The sequence below is a fragment of the Geotrypetes seraphini genome, chromosome 7 (genome assembly GCF_902459505.1).
Source record: "Geotrypetes seraphini chromosome 7, aGeoSer1.1, whole genome shotgun sequence".
Taxonomy (NCBI): domain Eukaryota; kingdom Metazoa; phylum Chordata; class Amphibia; order Gymnophiona; family Dermophiidae; genus Geotrypetes; species Geotrypetes seraphini.
The window spans coordinates 83,428,258-83,453,171 of record NC_047090.1 but is presented as its reverse complement, the minus strand read 5'-3'; the positions used below and the strand labels follow the sequence as shown (position 1 = coordinate 83,453,171).

The following is a 24,914-nucleotide window of genomic DNA, read 5'->3' as shown; positions in this document are numbered from 1 at the left end:
CATGTAGTGGGGTAGACAATGTGTAAGCTGATATCTCAGTCGACAGACCTTGGACCTGGGGGAGTGATCTGTCCCACAAAATATTTGACTGCATAGTGCATCAATTGCATCAGCAAGAAACAAATGGATCGGATTTTCAGCCGCAGATCTGAACTGGGAAGCGCTGACTTTCATTCACTAGTTCAGCCTTGGTTAGAACAAGGACTGCTGTATGTGTTTCCCCCATGGCCCATGATAGTTCAGGTCTTATGGCAGATAGTGAGCCATCTGATGTTGGCTGCTGCACTGGATTGGCTGCAGCAGCCATGGTATGCAGATATGGTACGCCTTCAAAACGACAGATCTTAAATTGCTAGTGCATTCAGATCTGCTGACACAGGGTCCAGTTCCCATGGAAAGTCCGGAACACTTTGGTTGTTCAGTGTGGCTCTTGCGCACGCTTACTCTGAAGTGGTCATACCGACCCTTCTTAGAGCCAAGAGACCAACGACGAATAGTCATGGATGAATCATTTCCCTTTTGTCTTGGATCTTGAGAGGTTACATTTGAGATATAGAGGCTACACAGAGGAACTTATTGCAACCTTGTGGCAGGCAAGAAAATGGTCTACCTCCTTGGTCTATAGCAGAGTCTGGAGTCTTTGAGGGGTGATGTAGAGAGAGAGAGGTGATTTTTTACATGGTTACCTAGATTTTATCTGACTTGTAGGACAAATTGAAGACAAGTTCTGCACTGGCTCCTTTGAAGGTTCAAGTCACAGCATTATCTCGTTTCTGCCATCTGAAAGGTTCCTCGTTGGGGGAGGGGTGTTCACCCCAGATGTGTTGCAATTTTAGAAGGGTATGGCACACTTAAGGCCTCTGATACATCTGGTGGTGCCATTGTGGAGTATCAATTTAGTTCAAAATGAATGATTTCTAGGTTGAAAATTAATGTGCCTAAACTTAAACTATCTTAATGTAAAGAGAGGAAAAAGAATCTCAGAAACCTGCTCAGAACTTAATAGTTCAAGGAATATATTTGAGACTTTAAAGGTTTCAGATTTCAATCATAGATTCTTAAAAATCTCTCTTGTGTGAATGGTTGTGTTTCAAGAATAAAGTGTTGAACTCAAACCAGTGTCCAGTCTCCCTTTCATATAATAATAATAATTTTATTCTTATATACCCCTATAGTAGTTCGAGAAGAGCTGGACAATCAAATAAAATTTGTGCGACTTGTGTTAGTGTAGAGACTAACTTTACTTCAAAGTGTTGTGTTTTTCTTAATTACAAAAAAAGCAGACATATGATCTTTCATGTGACTAAGAATAAAGTTGTCCTGCTATTCAAAAACCAGAATGCTTTTTCAAAGACAAGTCTGTTACTCAACCATTGGACCTTAATGATTTCATCCATTAAACATTGCACATTGCACCTATCTCATGCAGCTAAATCCCTACGGGACCTGTTTCACCTGTGACGGCTTCTTCCGGGGTCTTGGATTAACGGCTGGTTTTCTGTGCAAGAAAGATACAACTTATATCGGCAACCTTATAAGTCAAATATATTAAATCATATTACTTGAAAACCATTCTGATATCTAGTTTAAGACACACTTATTTTCCAAATCAAAAAAGGAAACAGCTCTAGCTATGTACTGTGTCACCTTGGGTATGAACTATTGTTAATAAAAATTAAGGAAAATTATGTGAACATTGTCTTTAAAATGTTTACAAAAGATGACTAATTCCACACTTTCAAAAAAATGGCACTCATTCCTCAAAGAATGCCAGCGTATATTAAATGTTTATTGAAACTGTTACTTTACAACAACGTAATGCTCAAGCAAACCATTCAAAAAATTAAAAACTGTGTCAATTTGTTGAAAAACTGTAGCTTTAGCTTGAATTGAAAGAGCTGAAAACTTACTGCGTGAAAAACAGCAATGAATTCTTCTTGACGCTGCTTCTGCTCCTAATGCTGCAAGTACTGAATTTGGCATATACCTGGTCTCCTGTTAACAGATGTTCATACCTTTTCATATGATAGTGGTTATGTTTGGCTTTTGACCACCAAATTGTGTGTGTAATATTGTACATTGTTGATTATCAAATGTAATTATATAAATTTTTTCTGATAGCAGAATTAAACTATAATCAAGGTTAAATTAATTGTATCTTTTAAATTATCATTAAAAAAATGTAAATAAAAATGGTATCCTTCTTTCCCTCAAGCTGTCTTCAGTCCTGTATTTTCAAATTTTTATTACTTTTAATTTTTCTTATACAGTAAAACCTTGGATTGCAAGTAACTTGATTTGAAAGTGTTTTGCAAGACAAGCAAAACATTTTATTAAATTTTAACTTGATATACAAGCAATGTCTTGCAATACAAGTACATACAGTATACACACATCACAACTGAGCCGATGGTTCTTCTTTCTCTGCCGCTGCAAGAGTGTAGTGACTGTTCTAAACAAGCAAAGTCTTGCAATGCGAGTACATACAGTAAACACATGTCACATACTGAGCTGATGGTTCTTCTTTCTCTGACGCTGAAGGAATTTAGTGACTGTTCGAAACAAGCGAAGTCTTGAAATACAAGTACATACAATATTTTGTATTAAAGATTTGGGGTTGTGGAATGAATCGTCTGAGTTTCCATTATTTCCTATGGGGAAATTTGCTTTGATATACAAGTGCTTTGGATTACAAGCATGCTTCTGGAACGAATTATGCTCACAAACCAAGGTTTTACTGTATAAGTAACGGTCAGATACTGCAGACAAACCAGATATATGAAATACCTTTAATTATAATTTATGAATTAAGTACTGATATCTTCAATTAACTTTATTTGGTCTCATGACTTTTGTCATCGGTAGTACCTGTAGTAGCTATGCACAGGTTTGTGTTCTTATTGCCCTAAATTGGATGTAAACCTCAAGTTGAGAAGATCTGGATTGTACAAAGGCATGTTTAAAAATTTTTTTTTAATAAACGGGAAAACTTCTTATTTCTTCAGGTGGCAAAGCAGTGGTATGATTTTGACCGTGCATCTTTCGTTTTTGTTCGAAAACTACGTGAAGGGCAGACATTTGTATTCAGACACCAGCATGACTTTGATGAAAATGGAATTATTCACTGGATTGGAACAAATGCAAAGTAAGAATGCACCTTGATCCCTGTTATCACGAGCGATGGTTGTGCAAGCTAAAATGAGACAAATGGAAATGTGTAAGAAATTTAGCCTTCCTTGTTTTTAGATTGGCAGGTTCTCTAGTTAGTGGTAAGAGCTACCACATAAAATATTTATGGATTTTATTTCAATACTGGGAATAAAGTGAATTTTAAGCGCCTAAATTCTTATTCAGGCTGTTTACAAATAAATTTTACTTCTTTGCCAACCTCTTCAGACCGGTACAGAATTCACTGATGCTTAAACTCATCATGACCTGCAGGTGGAGACTGAGACCAATCTTTTGGCTATAGTACTTAATAGCTGTGCCTCCCTCTATCTAACAGTCTTCTCTCAGTCTCCAAGCAGGTGGTTTCAGTGAGCTGTGCCCATCTTCCCTTGTTAGAACTGTTGGAATTTGTTTAGGGCTTATTGTCTACTGTAACTTATTTGTTGTCATGACTAGTCTGTTATCAAACGATTGAGAATGTCTACTTGTAACCTGTTCTGAGTTTCTGGGAGAACGGTATAGAAATCAACATAAATAAATAAATAGTCCCCATTCTGGTGCAGAACTGAGCTTGGAGAGGCCCTGTTTGGGGGTCAGTCAGACCTTTGGGGGTATCACACCCGGCGGGTCTCGTGCTGGGTCTCTCCCCCCATTCCTCCACCTCCCCAAAATTTTATAGAGGTGCTTCAGCTGTAAGCCTTGCCACCAATACATCAAACATCTAGTCTTAGAGACTGATCACATGATTAAAACGCAATGACTGGAAGGTTTTCACTCCCATTGGAGTTTCTTATCTCTGAGTGTTTTATAAATATTTGATCATTCTCCAGAGACTATAACTTTATAGGAGTCAGTCTACATCTATATATAATTCACATATTTTACTGATCTCCCCTATTTAAGCCTAATTACCCTGTTTGCTCCAAGTGATTGGACCAATACAGGCAAGCCAGTGGAGTCTGTTCTGTTAAAAAAACAAACAAACCCTGAGGCATTGCCGGTCTGAAGGAAGTTTTTCCCTTGTCTATTATTGCTATTTTTTACTAACCGGCATTTTGTATTTTAGCTAGGTTGCGTATTGGGAGAAAGTGTTCATTGTATTCCAGATGCAAGGCCGGCTTGTGCAAGCGCTGTGCAGGCCACCGTGAAGAGGAAACCTTGTCGACATCAGGTGCCAGTGTCCAGGCTTCCCTTTCATGAGTGTCTCACAAACCAGCAGCTGACAGCGGGGAATCCCGGGCTTCCATTGCTGCCCATGCAAGGATTTCCCCAGCACCCAACGGTCAGGGAAAAAGGATTCCTTTACCGCTGATGCTCAGCTATCACCAAGCAGCATACGGTGCCAGTAGAGGAGCATAAGTTGGATGCCCTTCTTAAGCAGAATTTTGATGTCTCTGCCTTAGGGGTCTTGTGGCTCGGGCCATGTTTCGATTGGCCAAGCTTGTCCTTGACCACGAGTCTGATGGCTGTTCCTTGGTGGATCAGGAGGTGGCAAAAATTGAGATAGCTGCTTCTTATCTCTCTGTTTGGGCCGCTGATGCAGCTTCTAAGTCTAAATTGACAAAATTTCCCTTTCGGGGTTCTTTTTTGCTTGAAGAGGATTTGGACAAGTTGTTTCAGACTTTGACAGACTCTAAAGTGCCCCCCTTTCCTGAACACGTGCCTGTCTGACTGCTCGGGGGGGGGGGGGGGCGTTTGCGTGAGTTCTGTAGATATCGCTCTGGTCATCCCAGGGTCGCTTCTTTCAGTGATTGCAGTCTTTTCGGTGGGTCCATCGGGGGGGGGGGGGGGGGACACATATGACTCCTCCACCGGCCCCTCTGCTTCCCGTTCACATGCGCCCACTTCAGCATGCTCTGCTTCGGCGGTGATCGCCCCAAGTACACAATATGGACTCTCCCGTTCTTCTTTGGGGGTTGGTTTGTCGAAGTCTCCGTTGGTGGCTACAGTCTTCCAAACTGGTGCAGGGAGTGAGTCTGGATAAGCCCCGGTGGACAGTTCTTATCACGGATGCCAGTCTCCTCGATTCGGGAGCTCAGTGTGTCGGTCGCTCGGCTCAGGACAGTTGGTCTCTGGAGACCAGAGCCATCTGGCTGGTGTTGCTAGCGTTCCAGCCCTTGTTGACGGGCAAGTCTGTTCGACTTCTCTCGGACAGTGCAACGGTAGTGGCCTAAGTCAATTGTCAGGGGGGACCAGGAATCATCAGGTGGCGCAGGAGGTGGCTATGTTCATGGCCTGGGCAGAGACTCATCTTCTGGACATCTCAGCTTCCCACATAGGAGTGGAGAATGTCCAGGCGGACTTCCTCAGTGGGCACTTGCTAGATCCCGGAGAGTGGTGTCTTGGTCCCACAGCTTTCGAGTTGATTGTGTGGACTTGGGGGTCAGCCAGTCATGGACCTGATGGGCACGAGTGTCAATGCCAAAGCGCCTCGGATCTTCAGTCAGCACAGGGATGTTCAGGCTGTGGGGCTGGATGCTCTGGTATAGCCATGGCCGATGGCGGGCCTCCTGTACGTGTTTCCCCTGTGGCCCATGGTTGACAGAATTCTTCACATTACTTGGCATCCCAGCTACGTGATCCTGGTGGCCCTGGCGCCTGTGGTATGCAGATCTGATTTGTCATCTCGTGGCAGATCCCCTTCCATTGCCCCTCTCACCAATGTACGATCCGGGTCCCTTTTGTCTTACGGCTTGGCTCTTGAGCGGGAATGCCTAAGTAAGAAAAGTTATTCAGATAAAGTGATCTCAGTGCTCTTGGGATCCCAGAGACTTTCCACTTCTAGGGCTTATGTGCATGTGTGGCATCTCTTTGAGGAGTGGTGTGCTGCATGTGGAATGGTTCCTTTTTGTGCCTCTTTGCCTAACATCTTGGAGTTCTTGCAGGATGGCCTGGATAGGGGCATGGCCTGGTCTTCTCTCCAGGTTCAGCTTGCAGCCTTGGCCTCTTTTTGTGGGTTGCTGCAGGGTCGGCACTTGATGTCTTTGCCAGACATGATTCGCTTTTTGATGGCAGCCAAATTGCTTTGGCCTCCGGTATGGCCAAGGATCTCCCGTATGAGGAAAGGCTGAAAAAATTGCAGCTATACTCACTCGAGGAACGCAGAGAGAGGGGAGACATGATCGAGACGTTCAAATATCTCACGGGCCGTATCGAGGTGGAAGAGGACATCTTCTTTTTCAAAGGCCCCACGGCAACAAGAGGGCATCCGTGGAAAATCAGGGGCGGGAAACTACACGGTGACACCAGGAAATACTTCTTCACCGAGAGGGTGGTTGATCACTGGAATGATCTTCCACTGCAGGTGGTTGAGGCCAGCAGCGTGCCTGATTTTAAGTCAAAATGGGATCGTCACGTGGGATCTCTTCACAGAGAAAGGTAGGGGAGGGTTATTGGGGTGGGCAGACTTGGTTGGCCGTGGCCCTTATCTGCCGTCTATTTCTATGTTTCTATGGTCCTGTCTGTGCTTGTGCACCCTCCTTTTGAGCCCTTAGATTCCTGCTCCTTGAAGGACCTTACTCTTAAAGCGGTCTTTTTTGTGGCTATTACTTTTGGGAGATGTGTTTCTGAGCTGCAGGCATTCTCTTGTAGGCCTCCCTTCCTGAAGTTTTCTAGGGAGCATGTTGTGTTGCGGCTTGTTCCTTGTTTTCTGCTAAAGGTGGTTTCGCCTTTTTATGTTAATCAGTCCGTAGTCCTCCCAGTGTTGGGAAGTCGGGAGGGCTCTTTGGAGCAGAAGCGGTTGTGCAAGTTGGATATCTGTCGGGTCCTTCGCTCTTATGTTCAGCAGCTAAATAAAAAATATGTATATACATGTTAACCAGAGTAAAAATTATCCTATGAGGTCATGTCGAATGCCATTTTGAAATAATAGGCTTTTAAATGAGACTTAAAGGTCTCGAGAGATTTTTCAGACCTTAAGTATAATGGTAGTGAATTCCATAGTGTAGGTGCCTTAACTGAAACAAGAATCCTGGTTAAAATCCAAGAACATCTGTCTTGAGAGATGGTATAGACAGAAGATGTTGGTTGGAAGAACAAAGATCCCTTTTTGGTGAATAGGGGATCAGGTAATTAGCCAAAAATGAGGGGAGCCCAGAAGACTGAATCTGGAAGGTAAGTACATTATATTTGAATGGTATTCTGTAAACATTCAGAAGCATATGTTTGGATTCGAGTAAAGGAGTAATATGGTCATATTTTGAATGACAATAAAGAAGACGGTTTGACCTAGTAAGGCTATTCTTAGGTTCTTATAAGATCACTGAGTATAGATGTGATTCTGCCACCAGCACAGCACTGAAACAGTAAACTTGCTTGATGTGGATGTAGAATCGGAGTATGTTTGTTTTATTCCCAGCTTCTTCCATTTATTAATCTCTTCTGTAAGTTTGGATTTAAAAAACCAGATTAGAAACTGGCTCATAGAAGATATTGCCAGATCGAGTGATGATTTTAAGCACATGATACACTGTTGCTTCTTTCCAGGAAGAGGGGATACAACCTAAAGATAGGCTTTGATTTATTACCATTGGCATTAATTCTAGTTAATCATACTGTGCCACCCTCAACCAGGAAAAAGGAATTTGGTCTAGTGAACATATCATCAGTTTCACCGAGGAAACAGTTTTAAAAAGAGATGTTAAAGAAACTGAGGCAAACTGGTTGAGAGTAGAGTGATATATAAGTGAGATGGTGGACAGGAAAGTTGGACTAGAGACAGAGCTACTAGAGATGAGGATAAATGTAGCTGAGGAATCTTGTTCTGAGGACGTCATAGTTAGTAACAGAGGTTCCCCTAATTTCTCTACCTTAGAAACAAAAGACCAGGGAATCTATAGAAGAGTAAGTGGCGGGGAGAAAAGTTTTCCTGGAAGAGGTAAAAGACAGAATAGCTGCTTTTGAAGGGATATGAACAAAGGCAATTTTGCCTTAAAATAATTTCTTTTGGCTAACCTTAATTTGGAGTTGCTATAATGTAGTTTGGATTTACAAAGATCACAATATTCCATTGTATGGAATTTATTACAGGCGCTCTGCTCTACGAACTTTCTGCATTAGGAGGCCTAGTTACAGATGATATTAGGGACCCTTAAAATGAGTTGGACATTGTTTTGCTCCCTAAGCCCAGACAATCGAGAACGGAATTAATAGTATTCCAAGAATGGGCTTGTTCTTCAAGCAGCAAAGAAGGAAAACAGTCTGGAAAGGCTTGGGACAAAGGTGATATAGTCTGTAGGATTCAGGTAATGAAGCCCATGGACAAGATTGAAACATACTATCTGAAGAGTTTTATCAAAAAAGAGGAAAAAATAGTGACATGTAAAGAGGAAAAGTAATTAGATAATGATCTGACCAAGACAGTGTGTATTTATTTTTATTTATTGTATCTTTTAATGTATCATTTTTGTAAACTGCTTAGAAACCTCACGGTTATTAGCGGTATATAAGAATTAAATTAAATTAAGTAGAGAGAAGATCCGAGGATGATTTAAGGAATATATCCAAGAGAACCAGATCCAGAGTATACCCAACTAAGTGAGTAGGAAAAGAGAGATTTTGGAATAACCTAAATCACCAAACAATGAGAAGTAGATTTAGTGTGTGTTTGAACAGGCATAGGACAGTTGAAATCCTTTATAATCAGTAAATTTGAAAACTTGAATGTGGCATTAGCATAGGATTTTTAGCATATTAATTGATTTTAGCTTCTGGCAGCCATTACTGCAGGGTTGTGCTAATTGTATGGGATGGGAACTGGGCTAGTTACAGGCAGAGACCGAGTGTGGGCAACACTGTAGATAACATGGGTACACTTAACACACCTTATTTTGTCAGCTTGAACCCTAGTTGTAGCACCATGAAACTACTAATAATCTCACTGTACACCTGGTCCAGCAGCACCTCTTCCTTGCTCCCCCGGTCCAGCAGCACCCCTTACCTGCTCCCCCTGGTCTTGCTCCCCCTGTCCCTCTTCCTTGCTCCCCCTGGTCCAGTAGCACCTCTTCCCTACTCCCCCTGTCCCTCTTCCCTGCTCCCCTGGTCCAACAGCACCCCTTACCTGCTCCCCCGGGTCCTGCTCCCCCTGTCCCTCTTCCTTGCTCCCTCCAGTCCAGTAGCACCTCTTCCCTGCTCCCCCTGTCCCTCTTCCCTGCTCCCCCGGTCCAGCAGCACCCCTTACCTGCTCCCCCGGGTCTTGCTCCCCCTGTCCCTCTTCCTTGCTCCTCCCAGTCCAGTAGCACCTCTTCCCTGCTCCTCCAGTCCAGCATGGTCGTTTACAGCCTGGTGAGGATCATGGCCGGCTTTTGCGAACCTCGCAGGCCGCTCTGCATCTCGATAGCACGTTCCCTCTGATGCGATCGCGTACGTCAGAGGAAACGTGCTACCGAGGTGCTGTGTGGCCTGTGAAGTTTGCTACAGCTGGCCGCGATCCTCACCAAGCTCCTTTGAAGGCGTCGGCAGCGGATGGTGAGTGAGGGCGGGAAGCTCCGGAGTGTTCCCTGCCGCCATGTTCTATAATAGAATTCGTCCAGGGAACAGAAAACACGGCGGCAGGGATCACGAAACCCTAAGTGCGCATGCACGCTTAGGGTTTTATTATTATTGATATATAGATATATCACAACTTGTAACATTTTACTATTATGAACTGCTTCATTATCTCTTATTGACAGAAAAGTTGTGTAATAAGCAGCTAAATAAACTGAGCTAAAATAAGTTCTGTTACTTTTACAGTTAACCATTCTGTGGTTTTTTTTGAGGATTTAGATATTTTAGAGACTACAGGGAAAGTAGGATTAATTACATATTTTTCTAAAAGAAAATAGCTGTTTTCTCCATTGACTCTCTTATATATACCTGAATCCACATTATTAGTTTATTAATTAGTATGACACCAAAAAAGATGTATCGTGCTAGAGCCTATATACAATTTGATCATAATTTGACTGTCCCTCTTGTCTAATGGTTTATTAATCAACTTTATATCCTGAGACAAGAATGGTAAAGCTAGCCTTTCATGATTAGAAAGATCATTAAATTTATATGGTATTAGAAGCAACCTAGGTTTCACTTGCTGCAGTAACTTTTTCTGCCTGTTGCATCAGGTGGAGACCAAATAGATTTTTGTATGGCTTCCATCATACTACTTATCTGTCTTTGCGATATCATATGAAAAATATGCTGTTTTTTTGCATCTGAAAAATGTATACAGTAGGGTAGAAAAAGATTCACTTTCTTGTGTAACAGAAAGGATAGACCCTTATTTAATAATCTTTCTTCCACATGACTTAATTGATGACTGTGCTTATGGAATATTCCACATTTAATTTATTGCCTATTTCAAGGTAATTTGATTAATTTTTGTTTTATTTCAGAACAGCATATGAGTGGGTAAATCCAGCAGCCTATGGACTGGTGGTGGTCACCTCTTCAGAGGGGAGAAACCTGCCATATGGTCGTTTGGAGGATATTCTTAGCAGAGAAAGCTCAGCTCTGAACTGTCATACAAACGATGACAAGAATGCTTGGTTTGCTATAGATCTTGGGCTTTGGGTTATCCCATCAGCATATACATTGCGCCATGCTCGTGGCTATGGAAGATCTGCTCTCAGGAACTGGGTTTTCCAGGTGTCCAAGGATGGGCAGAACTGGACCACTTTATACACTCATGCAGATGACTGCAGTCTCAATGAGCCTGGGTAAGTGACATAATGCTTCTATAATAGGTTTTTGTAGCTAAAGTTTACAAGTTGCATCAGGAAATTAAATACTTCTTTATTATATGCTGTGAGGATGACTGGCTGAAATGGATTGTCCTCGTCCTTCGTCTCTCTTTCCTGTATTATGGTTCCAACTGTTTCTCTACAGGTGTTTACTTCTCCAGCACACATATACCGATATTTTGGTTTTCATCTGCTTTGTATTTAGGTGTTTTCACTTCCAACGAGCATCAACATTTTTTGTTGTCGCTAATATAATGATTAATGACTCTTTCAAATTATTTATCTCATGCCCCTTAAACTGATATCTCTAAATGTCAAAGGTCTAAATAATGATAAAAAATATCTTCTCACACTTAAACTCTAAACATCCAGACATCATTTGTTTACAAGAGACTCATCTTAATGCGTTTGAAGCAACAAAAATAAACCCTGGATGGGCTCATCAACCTTATTTTTCTCCTGCATTGGGAATCAAGAATGGAGTTATTACTCTGGTTAAAAAACATACTGACAATACAGTTTTATCTGCATTCAGTGATGTTCAAGGAAGATGGGTTCAAATCATCTTGAACATAAATAATTCGAATTTAGCATTAATTAACATTTACGCTGACAAATTAGTTGCAAATAATTTTTATATCACATTGTAGCTGGAGACTATAACGTGGTTATGAACCCTCGTACAGACAGAATATCGAATGCAACTTACAAGACTCCTAAGGCCAGGACTACCCTGGAGGACATAATGTCACATTTAGACCTATGAGATGCATAGATGCATAGCGTTCCCTTCACCCGTCTAGTAGAGAATTTACCTTTTATTCACCACCTCAGTGTTCCTACTTTTGAATAGACATGTTTTTCATTAGCCAATTCTGTCTCTAAATTCACAACAGATGCTTCCATTGAAGAAATTTCTATTTCAGACCACGCTGCCATTACTTTAACTTTAGAAAACGTTGTACGAGTGCCTATTTCAAAGCAATGGAGATTTAACTCTAGCCTTCTTCTAGAACCGGACTTCAGGGAACACATCAATAATGCTATTAAAGAATTCCAGTTTAATAAACCTGAGGATACTACTTGGATAACAACATGGGATGCCTTCAAAGCATACATCTGTGGTGTGATCATTTCTATGAATTCTAAAATTAAGAAATTAAAGATTGTGGAACTTAAAGCGATAGAAAATGACATCAAAACCAAAGAACTTGAGCACCAGCTAGATATTAGGAACTTTAACACTAATGGACCTGCAAAAACTCCACTTCCAATATAACACTATCATGCGGAAAAACGCGGCTCACTCTCTTTATCTCGGAAGCTAACTATTATGCTGAGATCAACAAACCAAGCCATCTCCTAGCAATATATTTGCAAAAGAAAAGGAAAAATAAAAATCAATAGATAAACTTATCTCTTATGGTGACACTATTTTCGCAACCACTGATATCTTAAATGAATTTAAAAATTATTATGGAAAACTATACTCCTCTGAGCTAACAATAAAATTTTGCATACCTTTTTGGATTAAATAGACCTTCCGAGGTTACCCATTGAAGAACATACCCAACTTTCCTCAACCTTTACGCAAAGTGAGATCATAGACTCAATTTCAGCAATGGCAAAAAATAAATCACCAGGTCCAGACGGATTCACTGTCGAATTCTATCAGTCATTTCAAAATACACTAATACCTTATATGCAACAGTTTTTTACTCAATTGAAAACGCAAGGATCTGCTTCGGGAACTTTCACAGAAGCAACTCTGATTGTTGTCCCCAAACCTGATAAAGATTCTTTGCATGTCACTAATTATAGACCACTTTCCATGATCAATGTAGATGCCACTTAACACAAAGATGGACACCATTAAAAATCACGTGGGTGGTTCAACTCGCCACTATTAAAATGATGATTCCACCTAAAATTAGTTGTGTTGAGTATGGTACCCTTTCTTTTAAATAAAAAAAATATCGTAATATTGAACATGCTTTGAGTAAATTCTTGTTGAATAGCAACCACGAATCGCAATGCAAAAACTTAAAAATGTAAAGTCTAAAGGCGGTGCCAGCTTTACAGATTTTCTTAAATACCACCTGGCCTTTATAATGGATTCTTAATAAAACCATATCTAACCCTCCTTCATGGTTTACATGAGAGAAAAGCTTACTTGATGGCAACACTCTTGCACTTACACCATCAATATCCTTCTCTTTAAAACAGCAAAAACAAACTATCATTCAGTCAACGAAAGCGGTAATACAACACTTCGACAATGTTATGGAAACTAAATGGATGGACACCTCGCTGGTCTCACTATGGAATAATGACTCCTTTAAAATTGTAAACACCACATTGAACTAGCCTATATGGAAAAAAGCGAAATATATACTTTACAGGATCTTCTTAACCACTACAATTGGATGAACTGGGTCAGAAACTGGCTGTCGGACAGACGCCAGAGGGTGGTGGTTAATGGAAGTCGCTCGAAGGAAGGAAAGGTGACTAGTGGAGTCCCTCAGGGTTCGGTGCTGGGGCCAATCCTGTTCAATATGTATGTAAGTGACATTGCTGAAGGGTTAGAAGGAAAAGTGTGCCTTTTTGCAGATGATACCAAGATTTGTAACAGAGTAGACACCGAAGAGGGAGTGGAAAATATGAAAAAGGATCTGCAAAAGTTAGAGGAATGGTCTAATGCCTGGCAACTAAAATTCAATGCAAAGAAATGCAGAGTAATGCATTTGGGGATTAATAATAGGAAGGAACCGTATATGCTGGGAGGAGAGAAGCTGATATGCACGGACGGGGAGAGGGACCTCGGGGTGATAGTGTCCGAAGATCTAAAGGCGAAAAAACAGTGTGACAAGGCAGTGGCTGCTGCCAGAAGGATTCTGGGCTGTATAAAGAGAGGCGTAGTCAGTAGAAGAAAGAAGGTGTTGATGCCCCTGTACAGGTCATTGGTGAGGCCCCACTTGGAGTATTGTGTTCAGTTTTGGAGACCGTATCTGGCGAAAGACGTAAGAAGACTTGAGGCGGTCCAGAGGAGGGCGACGAAAATGATAGGAGGCTTGCACCAGAAGACATATGAGGAGAGACTGGAAGCCCTGAATATGTATACCCTAGAGGAAAGGAGAGACAGGGGAGATATGATTCAGACGTTCAAATACTTAAAGGGTATTAACGTAGAACAAAATCTTTTCCAGAGAAAGGAAAATGGTAAAACCAGAGGACATAATTTGAGGTTGAGGGGTGGTAGATTCAGGGGCAATGTTAGGAAATTCTACTTTACGGAGAGGGTGGTGGATGCCTGGAATGCGCTCCCGGGAGAGGTGGTGGAGAGTAAAACTGTGACTGAGTTCAAAGAAGCGTGGGATGAACACAGAAGATTTAGAATCAGAAAATAATATTAAAGATTGAACTAGGCCAGTTACTGGGCAGACTTGTACGGTCTGTGTCTGTGTATGGCCGTTTGGAGGAGGATGGGCAGGGGAGGGCTTCAATGGCTGGGAGGGTGTAGATGGGCTGGAGTAAGTCTTAACAGAGATTTCGGCAGTTGGAACCCAAGCACAGTACCGGGTAAAGCTTTGGATTCTCGCCCAGAAATAGCTAAGAAGAAAAAAAAAAAATAGCTAAGAAGAAAAAAAAAAAAAAAAATTTTTTTAAATTAAATCAGGTTGGGCAGACTGGATGGACCATTCGGGTCTTTATCTGCCGTCATCTACTATGTTTAATGGACTTTTGAGGACGTTTGTAATAATTATAGTTTACTGGTTGACCAGTATAGTAGGTGGCAGCAACTAAAACAATGTGTACTTACTGCATTTCCAGATATACAAAAACTAAAGTGTACACCTGATCTTTTTCTTCAATGTATTACCATTACTCCTCTCAAAGGTGTAGCCTCCAAATGGTATGGGCTACTGCGTCAAGCGTTACCGGTGTCAATATCACTGATGATGAGTGTTTGGCATCCTGACCTAAATATATCGACAGATGATGAAATATGGCAAAAAGTGTGGACCAGAATGTTTGTCTAGCCAATCGGCTGCAGTCCTTCAATCTATATACTTTTTTTTTACATCGGGCTCATTGGACTCCACAGAAACTTGATAAATTCTCACATAAAGTCTCTAATTTATGCTGGTCCTGTGAGAAATCTCTTGGTACACTCCCACACATGATATTTTAATGTTCTCAGCTCACGATATATTGGGATAATGTTTGGAACACCATTTCCTCTATATTAAAGATCCTGTTAAATCTTAAAATTATCGTTCTAGGACAACTGGGTCTTACACAACCTCTATCGGAGCCTAATGTTTCACATAATATTTTGTTAAAATATTATATTGATCACCTCCCCTTAACTTAATTTAATATGTGAAGCTCGTTGGAAGCTCTTATACATGTGGATGATTGCAAGAATGCTTTTGGCTGATAATGTGTGTGCTGGTATTGCCATGTACACTTGTCTTATTTATAATTTAATATAATGTATATAGATATATATCTACTACAATAAAATGCTAAGCGCACATGCGCACTCCTACCTCCGTGATCTGTGATCTTTAGGTCCGTGGCCGGCAGGAGTGCGCATGCGCTCTTAGCTGTGCCAGTGGCCAACAGAGAAATTGAAAAGCACTGTCCTCCCTGCTCTCCACCTCCTCAAGCCATCGAAGCGGCAGTTCCTCCATCCAGGAAATACGGCCCTACCAAATAGAAAGAAAGACAGACAGCAGGAGGGAGGGAGAAAAAAAGAAAGATAGACAGCGGGAGGGAGACAGAAAGAAAGGAAGAAAGACACAGGGGCAGAGAGAGAGACAGAAAGAAAGACAAACGGACAAAGGGGGCCAGGGAGAGAGACAGACATAAAGAAAGACAGCGGGAGGGAGAGAGAGAAAGAAAGACAGACAGACAGACATATATTCTAGCACCCGTTAATGTAACGGGCTTAAACACTATTAGATATATATATAATACTTATGTTTTGTATAATCAGATTGTTTCATGTTTTAGTTAATATTTGTATACTTAAAATGTTTGAACAAAAAAAAAAAAAAAGAAAGAAAATTAAATACTTGCTGCTGGCATATTTCTCCTGGCCTTATTTATTTATTTTTTTTAGCACAATTGGTACTAGCTTTTGGACTATAGCAATATGAGCCTTCTTTGATAGCCATCTGGGGTATTTTGCCTTTAGCTGCAGCAGTCCTTGGGCATAGACCATATACCAGAGCTTGTTTTGGAGCTTTGCAATCATTGATGATAAATTTGGCCATGAGGTGTTGCTGCTCAGTGATCATTAGGAGAACTATAATATTTGTTCTGCTACAATATATGTAGGAGTACCAACTATAAGTCATTTCCCCCTGCTCGCGAGTTGTGTGCAGAAAGACAAAATTGACATTCTTCAACTCCTCCTCTTCCTCCAGTGGCTGTAGTGCCTCCTTCAGTTTTTCCTTCTGTAAACAAGTTGAGTAGGTGGTGTTCTGACATGCTCTTGATCATTTTTTCCCTTTTTGGGGGGATTTTGAATCCAGAGACTGGCTCCCGTTACGTCTGGTCAGGATTTGATGTGTGGCAGCTGTGTTTTTCTCCACCCCCCCCCCTTCCTCCGTCACATGGATCCATGAGGGGTTGAGGTCTCAGTCTGACTCTGATTTGACTGCAGCCCGAAGATCACAGCACATGGATGTGATTTAGCTGGCTGAGGCAGTGTCTTTTCCACATTCTAGCTCCTATGACAGCCGAAAAAGGCTGGCACCAACACAAACAGACTATTAGTACAGGCTATTGTAGCCTGTGGGAAAATTAGCTTGTGGGAGGAGGTTCTTAAAATGAAGGTCACTTAATCCTCCATAGCCCCAGGTACGTTAGATAGATTGTGAGCCCACCAGGACAGATAGGGAAAATGCTTGAGTACCTGATTGTAAAAACCGCTTAGATAACCTTGATAGGCGGTATATAAAAACCTAATAAACTTGAAACTTGAAGGTTTTAAACACTTATGGGACTAGATTTAGGGTCCCCTAACTACAAAAATCCCTTCCTAGCATTTTTTTTTTTTTTACCTTTATGTTGAGTTTTCCAGGCTATTTTTATCATGCCTACAGAGCTGCGGCAGCCACCTTGGATTTTCCAATTTTTGTTTTAAAGCTTCATCTGCCTCAAAACCCTTCAATTTTGCAAGAAATCACTTGGGGGTGGATCCCTATATCATGCTAGATTTACACTGAATGTTCGGCTGAGGAACAATTGTGTGTCAAGTATGGCAGGGCACATGAAGGAGTGAGAGCCATATGCTTAGCTTCTCCTGGGATCACTGAACACATTGAAAACAACCATGGAGATGATGCTGGAGGACCTCACGTAAGAAGAAGGCACTTTTGCCAATATTTCAGAGGAACTGATACCCAGAGAACATATCAGAGTTCTCAGTAGAGGTACGGAAACTCATGGCATAATCAGTCCTCTGGACTTTGTGCCCTGGCTACCTCCAAAAAGTCTCAATGACGCCAGGTCAGTAGCCTTGCCTCTGCAGATGGAGGTTAACAGCCTTTTGGGAAGTGTGGGTGCGGAGCAGCTCGGACTGCTGGGTCCTGGAGATAATTTTGAGTTGGATATAAACTCGAAATCAGGTACCTCCTAGTGGATTACTTTGTGGACTCTTCAGCTGGAAGGCCAGAGAAGGCAATCGGAGTCCAAGCAACAGTTTAAAGGCTGTGTCTTTTGAGCCATAGAGCCTTTACCTCCAACAGAATCGGGCTTGGGCAGATATTCTGTATACTTCATAGTGCCCAAGAGAGATTCAGATGATTGGAGACTGATCCTAGATCTGAAGTCAGCTAAAGATGCAGCGGTTGCATTAGGGGAATTCCTGGCCTCCCTGGATTTGACGGAGGCCTATCTCCATATTTCCAGAGCACAGAAGGTTCTTGAGATTTCATGTGCTAGAGAGACATTTTTAGTTCTCTACACTACCCTTCGGTCTGGCGATGGCTCCGCACACCTTCACCAAGGTGATGGAAATGGTGGCAGCTCACCTCAGAGAGGAGGGAGTTCAGGTCCATCCTTTTTTGGACGACTGGTTGATCAGGGCCTTGTCTAAGACGGAAGGAGAGAGAACGGTGTTCCAGGTGGTTTAGCTGTTACAGGACCTGGGTTGTAGTGTCAACTTCGAAAAGAGTCACCTGGCGCCGACCCAGATCCTGGAGTATTTGGGAATCTTCTTCAAAATGGCAGAGGATCGCATCTTTCTTCCTGAGCCAAGTAAATGGAAGCTTACAAAGCAGATTTCAGACTTCCTGAAGATGCCACATTCTCTCCCAGCCCCATGTTAAGCTCACTATGAGATCACAAGAAAGTCTGCATTCTTTTTCCTAGCTCCAAAAACCTGGAAGAATCCCCATTCTTATATGCAATTGGAAACCAGTTATCTAAAGTTTGTCTCTCGTAAAGACTTCTTTTTGAACAAGCCTTTAACCTTAATTCTTGATGATGCTGTGCTTTAGTTCCCTTTCTGTTCCCACTTTGGTGCCAGGGACACCAGGAGATTCAAGTTTCATTTATTTAGAAGTAGTTTAATTATACTGTGAATTTTAATTTTAACTTATTCTTTTAGAGTATCAATTTGCTGCATTCCTGTTTTTATTTGCAGTTCCTTTCCTAAAATTCCTTTTAGCTTTGTACATCGCTTTGGCCCATGTGTTGGATTAAGTGGTTTATCAAAAATAGAACAAACTATCTCCATGTGTTAGGTTCCATGACCGCAACCACAGAAATAGTCCCTTGGGCAAAGACTCATATGTGTCGTCTCCAGGACTCACAATTGTCCTGATGGTTCCCGCAGTCATTCCAGAGGCTGCTGGCCTGGATGGGGGAAGCATGGCAGAGCTTGTGTTGGTGGCTCTGACCGGAATTATCAGAGAAAGGCATGCCACTGCACATTTTGTCTTGGATGATTCCGACGACAGATACCAGCCTCCATGACTGGGGGGGGGGGGGGAGAGACATTGCCTCTGTCACCCAGTTCAGGGTGGTTGAACTCCGTCGCAAAGGAAGTGGTCCATAAACTGACTGGAGCTGTGAGCCATTTGGCTCACCCTGCAAATGCTGGAAAAATCCCTGGAAGGCAAAGTAGACAGGGTTTTCTCAGACAATACCACAGTGGTGGCTTATGTTATTCGACAGGGAGGCACCAGAAATATTCAGCTTTGCCTGGAGGCCAAGTTGCTGTTCCATTGGGCAGAATCCCACCTGCTGGTGCTCTCGGTAGCACATGTAGTAGGAATAGACAATATGCAAGCTGGACCCAAGGGAGTGCTTTCTGTCCCAAAAAGCATTTGACTGCATAGTGTATCAATGGGGAGGCTGGTGCTTAATCTCATGACGAGGGCAGAGAACAAGAAAGTGGAATGGTTCTTCAGCTGAAGGTTTGAGCTAAGAAGCGCTGGCTTCAATGCCCTAATTCAGCGTGGCCAGGAACAAGAGTGCCATATGTGTTTCCCCATGGCTCATGATAGGATGGGTCATATGGCGGCTAGTGAGATACTCTGGGTTGGTAGTCCTGACAGTGCCAGATTGGCTATTTTGGCCATGATATGCAGATCTGGTGCATCTTCAATAGGACAGTGGTCTCATTCCTGGTGCATTTGGATCTCTTATTGCAGGGTCCAGTTTCCATGGAGAGTCCAGAATGCTTTGGTCTTATGGCAGGACTCTTGAGCGTACAACTCTAGCGCATAAAGGTTACTCTGAAGTAGTTGAAGCAACCCTCTTTAGATCCAAGAGACCAACAACAATCGTGGCTTATGCAAAGACCTGGAAGTTTTTTCTACATTAGTGTGCAAAGGACTAGGTGGAGTTGTTAAAAGCCTTGGTATCGGTGGTTTTGGTGTTTCTGCAGGCTGGCCTGGATAAAGAACTGGTGTGGGACCCCTCAGTGTTCAAGAAGCAGGTCTTTTATGCTTCAGAGCATGAGTAGAAAAGGTCTCTTTGGTCCCGCATCCTGACATAGAAAGGTTTTTGAAAGGAGCGCTCAGGCTGTGGCCTTCAGTGAGACACCACAATACACTTATGGTGAGTGAGACCTGGGGTGTCAGATATGACCAGTTTAAGCAAGAACGCTGCCACGGTCTGTCAATTCTTCATACATCCCCATTCATCATAATAATATGCTTTTTATAGAAAAATTTTTTTAAAATTGTTTTTTCTTTGTCATATTTTATCAGTGCTTCTATCTAAGATTTTAAAGAACTTATCTTTAAAAGGCTGTATCCTCAATCCATTATAGGTAATGAAGGAACATATCGTATATTCCAGTGTTCCATGCAATTCAATACTCCCCTCTGCCAACGCGTTTCGCAGAGCTTTATCAAGGCTAGGGGCACTAACCTTGATAAAGCTCTGCGAAACGCGTTGGCAGAGGGGAGTATTGAATTGCATGGAACACTGGAATATACGATATGTTCCTTCATTACCTATAATGGATTGAGGATACAGCCTTTTAAAGATAAGTTCTTTAAAATCTTAGATAGAAGCACTGATAAAATATGACAAAGAAAAAACAATTTTAAAAAATTTTTTCTATAAAAAGCATATTATTATGATGAATGGGGATGTATGAAGAATTGACAGACCGTGGCAGCGTTCTTGCTTAAACTGGTCATATCTGACACCCCAGGTCTCACTCACCATAAGTGTATTGTGGTTTATTCATTCTTTAATTCATACTATACGTTTGTGAGGATGGCTTCAGTGAGACAGCCATTCCCATCCTGGAAACTTAACATTGTTTTGAAGGGGCTCTGTAAGGCTCTGTTTGAGCCTTTGTAGGAAGCATCACTGCTGGATCTGACACTGAAAACAGTGTTCTTAGTAGCCATAGTCTTGGTGAGAAGATGCTTTGAGGTTCAGGCACTATCATGCAGAGAGCCCTTTCTCAGGCTTACAGAAGCGGGCATCTTCCTTTGCATAGTACCTTAGTTTTTGCCGAAGGTGATGTTGGCCTTCCATATCTATTAGGAGGTTAGGTTATCCGCGTTCCACTCTACTAGTTCTAAGAAGAGAGACAAAATGTTGGAAATACTAGATGTATGGAGAGTGCTTCTCCGTTATCTCGAAGTGACAAATGAATTTTGTCTCTTAGATCAACTTTTTGTCCTCACCAGTGCTTTTAGGCTGGGTAAACAAGCGTCTGAAGTGACTATTTCAGGATGAATTTGTAAGGTGATCTTGTTGGCATATGTTGTCTGGGGAAAGCCACTGAATTTCTTGAGACTGCACTCCACTAGAGGTGTGACTTCTTTGTGGGCAGAGTCTCAGACAATCCCTCTTGAGGAGATGTGTAAGGCAGCTACGTGGTCCACTCTCCCTACATCTACAAAGTTTTACAGAGTGGATGTGGCAGCACAAGAGGATACAGGTTTTGGCTCCTAAGTTTTAAGGGCAGGCTCATCTGTCCCGCCCAATGCTCAAGGGTCTGCTTAGGTACGTCACCTGTATTCGGGACTCCTAGACGCATTGTGCCAGAACAGAAGATTATGTTCTTACCTCTGTAATTGCCTTTCTGGTAGATATGTCTAGGAGTCCTGATGGACCCACCCTGTCAGAATTTGCCTGCTTACTGCCTTGGACAGAGTTTATGTCCACAGCTGGAGTAAAACAATGAATGTAAAAAAATCAAACAAACAAGGCTCTCTTGAGCACCATAAGAGTTGGTACTGGTTGCACTTTAACAGGTGGGTTGTTTGTTCTACTTGGGTTTACGTTATGGGTTATTTAACTTGGTTCAGTGTTGTCTTACGGAACAGAAATGTATTTTTGGGGATAATCCCCCATCCCCCATACTCCTCCTTCCTATTTCTTGTGTTACAGTGATGATGGATTGCTTTGGTACAAACTGAAGGGGGCAATACAGGCAAAAGAGGAGGAGTTGAGGAATGTAAATTTCATCCTTCTGCAACTCAACTCGCAAGTTGGAGGAAATTACCTATAGTCGGCACTCCTAGACACATCTACCAGAAAAAAGATTATCGAGGTAAGAACCTAATCTTCCATCTTTTGCCATCTTGCAAGGTGGTAAAGGCAGCTCGAATAGTTCCTTTATTCCATGTGTTAAACAGGATCAAACCAATTTTGTGATCGACTTAAAATTTTATTTTTACTTTACTCAAATCCGAAGATCCACAGCGACATGGCCTTTGGATCCTCCTAAAGAAGAGAAGCAAGGATGGAGGCACATCAGGATAAAGCAGATGGGAAAAAATGCAAGTGGACAAACACACTACCTCTCCCTCTCTGGGTTTGAACTTTATGGCACTGTGAATGGAGTGTGTGAAGATCAATTAGGTAAGGCTACAGAAAAACCTGTGTTCTAATGGTCTTCTGTTCAATGTAATTTGTGTATTGGCACCATATTGGAATAAAACATTTGTGTTTTATGCATGTATGCCCTTAATAGGGGAAGCATGAGTCTGCAGGTAAGGATGATGTTGCACAAGAGTAGATCAAATTGTAAAATCACTTAAAACATTCCCTTCTGACAGTTTAATAATCAACACTATATCCTGAGACAAGAATGGTAAAGCCGGCCTGTCATGATTAGAAAGATCATTAATTACATTACATTAGGGATTTCTATTCTGCCATTACCTTGCAGTTCAAGGCGGATTACAAAAGAGTTAAAGAGGGTGTTTCACAAAAAGATTTCTGGTCCTTTTTTGGGGAAAAAAAGAGTAGAGCAGGTTGATTTTGGGGTTCAGGGGGTGAGAGGGATGAACGAAGGAAGCTTGAGAGGTTAGGACTTTTTCAGGGATTTTTTGAAAAGTATAGTCTTTATTTCTTTTCTAAAAGTTTTGTAATCTGGGGTCATTATCAGAAGGTTGGCGATTTGGTTGTCTATTTTTGCTGCTTGAGTGGCTAGGAGGCCATCGTATAGTTTTTTCCATTTAACTTCTTTGATTGGCGGGCGTGTGAATGGGGTGTGAGTTTTCCTATGTCTGGTTGAGGTGGTTTGGATGAGGCGGTTGTTCAAGTAGGTTGGGCTATTTCCGTTTAAAGTTTTAAATAGTAGACAGTAGAATTTAAATAGTATTCTTGCTGGAATTGGAAGCCAGTGAGAGTTGAGGTATGCCTCTGTGATGTGGTTGTGTTTCCTCAATGAGTAGATGAGTCTTAGAGCTGTGTTTTGAATTGTTTGTAGTTGTTTTGTTATTGTAGTAGGGCACGGGAGATAGAAAATGTTGCAATAGTCTAGTAGTCCTAGTATTAGTGATTGCACTATGAGCTGAAATTGTGTTTTCTTGAAGAATTTTCTGACTTGTCTTAACTGCGAATGATTTCTGTATTGTTTTATTGATTTGCGGTTGCATGGTGCAACATCTGTCTATTGTTGTTCCTAGTAGTTTTAGGGTAGGTTGTATGGTGTAGTTAATTGTGTTGATTTCTATGTTGGTTATGGTTGGGGTTTTGTTATTTTCGAGGAGGATAAATTTTGTTTTGTCTGGGTTCAGTTTCAGTTTGAGATCTTTCATCCAAGTTGCTCCTGTTTCAAGTGTTTGGTGTAGTGCGTCTGTCATGGAGGGCTTTGGTTGATCAAAAGGTATGAGAATGGTGATGTCATCTGCATAACTATAGGAAGATAGGCCTAGTTTGTCCAGGTGGGCACCGAGGGAGGCAGTATAGAGGTTGAAAAGAGTAGGGGATAGTGGCGATCCTTGGGGTACGCCGCAGGGGTTTGACCAAGTTTCTGATTTTTCTTTATCTGATTTTACTCTGTAGGTTCTGGATTTTAGGAATCCTTCGAACCATGAGTATACTTTATCTGTGATACCTATTGTGTCCAAAATTTGTAGTAGGATGTTATGGTCGAATGCAGCGGTCAGGTCCAGTTGTATGAGCATCATTTTTTTCCCTGTACTGAGGTGTTGTCTAGCAGTGTCCATGAGGGATCCTAGTAGCGTCTCTGTGCTGAAGTTGGTTCTGAAACCAGATTGCGTGGGGTGGAGTATGTTGTGGTCTTCTAGATAATTGGAGAGGAGTTTGGCTACTAGCTCTTCTATTATTTTAACATATAGCAGTATGGAGGCAATGGGTCTGTAGTTAGATGGTTGGTCCGTTGATCCTTTAGGGTTTTTTAGGATCGGGGTGATGATGATTTCGCTGAGTTCAGTTGGGAAGATGCCATTTGTGAGCGTGGTTTGTATCCAATGTAGGAGAAGAGCTCGGTATTTAGTGTTGGAGGATTTTAAGAGATATGGAGGACAGTGATTGAGATCACATGAAGCATGGCTGTACTTTTTGTAGAGTTTGTTGAGTTCGGGCCATTGTATGTTGGGGAATTGGGACCTTGTTCTGTCTGCAGCAGTTGAGTCTTTATCTGTGGGATATATTGTGAATTCCATAATGTGGGTTGGGGCGTCATTGAGGATAGCTCTGGCATTTTAAATTTTATTCTGGAAGTGTTGTGGCTGAGGGTGTGGGGGGATATTGATTGTAGTTAGGTAAGGTTTGGTGTCTGTTAGGTCTTTTAGTATTTGAAATAGTTATTTAATAAATTAATACATTTATATGATTCTAGAATCAACTAGATTTCACTTTCTGCAGTAACTTCTTCTGTCTGTTGAATCAGGTGGAGACCAAATAGATTTTTGTGTGGCTATGGAAGTGTCTAGGCAAATGGTTTAAGAAAATAAGAAGTGCCATCTCCGGAACAGACCCTAGGTCCATCGAGTCTGGCGATCCGCACACGCGGTGGCCCCGCCAAGTGTACCCTGGCATAGTTTTAGTCCCCATATCACTCTAATCTTCTCATAAGAGATGTGCATCTAGCTTACCCTTACCTATGTCACCTTAAGCCACTCATAAGGAGGTGTACATCTAACTTACCCTTAAACCCTAGAACGGTGGATTCCGCAATTACCTCTTCTGGGAGAGCATTCCAGGTTTCCACCACTCGATGCATGAAGCAGAACTTCCTGATATTTGTGCTGAACCTGTCCCCCCTTAGGTCCATGTCCTCTT

At 41.8% G+C, this 24,914-nt stretch overlaps 1 protein-coding gene across 10 annotated transcripts in view; it reads left to right on the top strand.

Annotated features, from left to right (window-relative positions):
* Window positions 1–24,914, top strand: part of HECTD1 (HECT domain E3 ubiquitin protein ligase 1) — a 365,311-nt gene that overhangs the window by 164,864 nt on the left and 175,533 nt on the right. For all 10 annotated transcript variants that reach the window (XM_033952151.1, XM_033952152.1, XM_033952156.1 and 7 more), the window contains exons 21-23: window positions 3,006–3,145; window positions 10,542–10,865; window positions 22,075–22,241. In XM_033952151.1, coding sequence (XP_033808042.1) covers window positions 3,006–3,145; window positions 10,542–10,865; window positions 22,075–22,241 — 631 coding nt within the window. The remainder of the gene's footprint in view (window positions 1–3,005; window positions 3,146–10,541; window positions 10,866–22,074; window positions 22,242–24,914) is intronic.